Here is a 5174-nt window from a genome sequence, read left to right on the forward strand (position 1 = left end):
GGGACCCTACCCAGAGAAACAGAGATGCCTGAGATGGAGACAGAGACGATGACGTGGAGTAATAAAGCGGCTGGGGACTTTGGATCCAGAGAGGGAAAGGGACTGTGGACTGAAAACTGGGGGTGTGGGGGGAATAGGGGGCGGCTATGGTCATTGCGAAGTATGAGTATTCTGGAACACTTAATTGTGCTCATGAGGAACCTGTACATACTCCTAGAGGCAGATATTCGAACAGAACACAGGAATACTGAATGGTTTATAATGAGGAAAGGTGTATGACAGGGTTGTATTCTTTCATCATACTTGTTCATCCTATATGCTGAGCAAATAATCTAAGAAGTTGGGTTTTATGAAGAAAAACGTGGCATCAAGATTGGAGGAAGACTCATTAACAACCTGCAATATGCAGATGACGCAACATAGCTTGCTGAGAATGAGGAGGACTTAAGATACTTACTGATGAAGCTCAAAGACCATAGTCTTTGGTATGACTTGCATCTCAATGTAAAGAAAACAAAAATCCTCACCACAGGACCAATAAACAACATTCTTATCAATGCAGAAAAGATTGAAGTTGTCAAAGACTTCATTTTTCTTGGACCAACCATCAACATTCATGAAATCAAATGATGTATTCCATTAGTCAAATCTGCAGCACAAGACCTTTTTAAAGTGTTGAAGAGCAAAGACGTCAGCTTGAAGACTAAGGTGTGCCTGACCCAAGCCATGGAATTTCAATCACATCATTTTGTTGTTGTTGTTAGGTGCCATCGAGTTGGTACCGACTCATAATGACCTTATGCACAGCAGATCGAAACACTGCCAAATTCTGTCAGTTTGTCATACTGTGGTGGCTTATGAGTTGCTGTGGTTCTGAAAGCTACGCCACTAGCATTTTACCAGCAGGGTCACCCACGGTGGACAGGTTTCAGATAAGCTTCCAGATGAAGACAGAATAGAAAGAAGGAGTGACGAACTACTTCCAAATATTTAGTCACTGAAAACCTTATGAATAGCAGAGAATAACCTCATGTGTATGCAAAAATTGGACAGTGAATAAGGAAGATAGTACAAGAATTGATGCATTTGAGTTATGGTGTTGAGGAGAATACTGAAAGCACCATGGGCTGCCAAAAGAACAAACAGATCTGTGTTAGAAGAAGTATAGTCAGAGTGCTCCTTGGAGGCCAGGATGGTCAGAAGCCGTCTCTCATACTTGTCATGTTGTCAGGAGGGACCAAACACTAGAGAAGGATTATCATGTTTGGTAAGGCGGAAGGTCAGGAAAAAGAGGAAGATCCCCAGCAAGATGAATTAGCAAAATGACAGTATCAATGGGCAAAGCGTGGCAACAATCGTGAGGTTAGTCCAGGACCAGGCATTGTTTCATTCTGTTGTGCATAGGGTCACTATGAGTTGGTACTGATTCAATGGCACCTCACCTAACAACAACAACACTGTAAATTGGCACTTCTTTTAGAAGGCTACATGAAAAAATAAAGTAAGACTCAACAGTGTTTCTACTCTCTGGCCAATAATATTATCTACAGGAAATTATCTTACTGAAGTATTTCATCAGAAATAAAACAGCTGTATTAGAATGAAAAGATGAATGAATACATTTAAATTATTTTAAATATTCTTTAAAGTGTTATTTTGTTGTTGTTAAGTGCCATTGAGTCGATTCCAACCCATAGTGACCCAGTATAGGGTTTCCAAGGAGTAGCTGGTGAGCTTGAACTGCTGACCTTGCAGTTCAAATGGCTCTGCAGTCTTTTAGTGCCTATGAAATGTGAAAGAATGGAAAAATAAATTACTAATACATACACCAAGCATGACTTCAGAGAAGGGATGAAATGGAAAGAATTTCTTTCTTTGCACAAGGTTAGAAAGACCGAAAATACGATACGTAGCACAGTCTTATTTTTAGAAAAAACCTGGGGGGTGGTGGTGGGGGAAACGGACTATATGTTATAAAGAGAAAATAGAAAACATCCTTAAAAGCAAATCTTTCTTTTGACTAGTAAATTTGGTGGTTAATAACAGCAGGGGGTGCCAAAGAGATCACTATTGTTCCCAGGAGATTGCCAGGAGAGGGACTACAGTGGCCTAAAAGAGCCTAAAAGACTGAACACTAATAATCAGGGCATGTGGAGTAAATCAGATATTATGTAGTTTTGAATGGATAAATAAATGCATTTGTAGTTTCACTAACTTCTAACTGACGTTTAGCATTTCCATGAATTACATCTATAGGCAACAAATCCCAGTAGTACTAGCAGTCCCAGTAACTGTCAGAGTTTTCAAATATCATTTACACTCACCACCACTTTGAAAGAAGATGTGCCACTGGATCTAGTTATTTCACGTACTAATAAAGCATTGTTGTTGTTGTTAAGTACTATGGAGTAGACTCTTAACTCACAGCAACCCTGTGTAGGGCTTCCAAGAAGTGTCTGGTAGGTTTGAACCACCGTTCCTGTGGGTAACAGTCCAGAGCTTGTCCTACATACCACAGCAAGATATGAAGTAGGATGGAATTTCACTGTATTTAAATAATTATCAAATTATTAAACATATTTGTGATATAGTAATATGTACTACGGTGGCACTGTAAGATGAACACTGGACTGCATGGTCAGTTTGAACCACAAAGTCAAGGGTTCAAAATCACCAGCCACTCCTCAGAAACCCTATATAGAGTCACTATCAGTCAGAACCAAAGGAGCTCTGGTAGCGTAGTGGTTACAAATCGGGCTGCGAACCTCATGGTCAGCAGTTCAAAACTACCAGGTGTTTCGTGGAAGAATGATGAGGATTTCTGCTCCCGTAAAGATTTACAGCCTCAGAAACCCTGTACAGGGTCGCTATGAGTCAGAACCGACTCCACGGCACATAACAACAACAACAACAAGTGGCAGGTCTAATTATAACTCCTGTTGTCTGTTGTTTTAAAGTGGTGGTGAGTGTAAAGGATATTTGAAACCTTTGCAGCAGTTCAAGCCCACCAGCCACTCCTTGGAAACCCTATACAGGGTCACTGTGAGCCAGAACCAAGTTGATGGCAGTTAACAACAACATTTCAAATACTTTTCTAAAAAAACCTTTTACAGACTTTAGAAGACTACCAAAGGAGTTCATGGCATAGGAAGTATTAAAGACCTCAGCTTAGTCCAAATGAAAGAAACTGAGAGGAAAAATCAATTTTGAGCTGAACAATATTGGAGAAAAAAGAGAAGTATTTAAGTTATAAGGGAAAAGTGGCTAAAATGACTATTTTGATTTAGTTTGGATTTCCTGAGGAGAAGGAGGGAAACGCAGAATTTTTGCTTCACAAGAACCAAAGTGTCCTAGTGTTTCCTGGTTCATAAGCCTGGTTCATACATAAGCTGTTGCAGAGATACAATCTGATATTGCATGTCATATAATACAAACGTTGTTCCCAATCTCTCTCTAGTAGTCATGATTACATGTGGAGTCTCCAGATACAAATAGTGCTCATTTAATGATCAAGCCCAAAATCAAATATAAAATACAACACGGTAGAGATGAGATACTCACATTCGAACGAAGAGTGACTCTTTGGATGTCAGACCGGGAGAGGAATATTTTTCAACCAGGGCCAAGGTACTAAAACCAAATTTATGAATAGGCTCATTGGAATCCAATGGGGGGAAATCTGTGTCCACTTCTCCATCATCTTCGGCAATATGCAGACAGTAGGCACTGACATTGTCACTGAAAGTAAACCAAAAGGGCACATGAGTACCTAGAAGTGAAGGGAAACATAGAACAGAGTGTGGTATACAGCAAGCAAACTGAGGATACTGCTGTTTGATAGCCCCAACCACATTAACCTGGCACATTAACCCACAGAGCCACACCAGGACTCTATCATCCTTACTATATATCCTTATTTCATTTATTCTTCTGTTGATAATAATAAAGCAAAACAGTTAGAACCTCCATTTTCTTTTGGTAGAGTGAAGATACAAAGCAATGCAAAGAGGAGAAAATTTATATGAAATGATGCCCTTTGTGTTTTTCTATTCTTTCATAAAATATTTAATAAGCACCTATTGTAGGTAAGACATAAGCTTAACTCCTTAGACAAAGATGAGATAATGTTATCATCTTTCAAAGAAGCTTATAGTACAGTAAGGGAGAAAAATAATTAGACTCTAACTTTGGTAGTGTAGTGGCACCAAGTTGAGCTGCTAACCTCAAGGTCAGCAGTTTGAAACTACCAGCTGTTCTGTTTTATGGCAGAAATATGAGGCTTTCTATTCTGTAATAATTTACAGCCTTGGAAATCCTACACAGGGTCACTATGATCGGAACTGACTCCACGGCACAATACCATCACCACACTAGCTTCGAATAAACAATATCATTAATATCATATACAAGAAAAAGTTTAAGATACTTCAAAAACAGTTGCAACAGTGTATCAACAGGAAACTCTTAGAAACCCAGGTCAATTCATAAAATGACTTGGAATGAGGAATATCATTGCTGACATAAGATAAATCTTGGCTAAAAGCAAAGAATACCAGAAAGATATATACTTGAGCTTTATTGACTATGCAAAGGTTTTCATAACATTGTGAAGAATAGGTATTCCTCCAGAACACTTAATTGTGCTCAATAGGAACCTGTACAAAGACCAAGAGACAAGTGTTGGAGCAGAACAAGAAGATATAGAATGGTTTAAAATCAGGAAAGTATGCACGACGGTTGTATATTCTCAGCATACTTATTCAATCTGTATACTGAGCAAATAATCTGAGAAACTTGATTATATGAAGAACAACGTGGCATCAGGATTGGAGGAAGACTCATCAACAACCTAAAATAATGCAAATGATAAAACTTTACTTGCTAGAAGTGAAGATGACTTAAAATACTTACCAAAGACTATAGCCTTCAGTATTGACTGCAACTCAATATAAAGAAAACAAAAATCCTCAAAACTGGACCAAAAATAACATCATGATAAGGGGAAAAACCATTGAAGTTGTTAAAGACTTCATTTTACTTGACTCCACAATCAACACTCATGAAAGCAGCAGTTAAAAAAAAAAAAGTACAGTGTTTATCTTATAGCACCACTGCAGTACATTATTACTATACCACAAATAAGTTTAATAATTTGATAACTATTTAAATACAAT

General features: G+C 38.3%; 1 protein-coding gene across 5 annotated transcripts in view; it reads right to left on the reverse strand.

Moving 5' to 3' along the window:
* MAPKAP1 (mitogen-activated protein kinase associated protein 1) overlaps positions 1–5174 on the reverse strand; it is a 432218-nt gene that overhangs the window by 188315 nt on the left and 238729 nt on the right. For all 5 annotated transcript variants that reach the window (XM_006834768.1, XM_006834767.1, XM_006834769.1 and 2 more), the window contains one exon: positions 3562–3738. In XM_006834768.1, coding sequence (XP_006834831.1) covers positions 3562–3738 — 177 coding nt within the window. The remainder of the gene's footprint in view (positions 1–3561; positions 3739–5174) is intronic.

Source organism: Chrysochloris asiatica, unplaced genomic scaffold (genome assembly GCF_000296735.1).
Source record: "Chrysochloris asiatica unplaced genomic scaffold, ChrAsi1.0 scaffold00014, whole genome shotgun sequence".
NCBI classification, from domain to species: Eukaryota; Metazoa; Chordata; class Mammalia; order Afrosoricida; family Chrysochloridae; genus Chrysochloris; species Chrysochloris asiatica.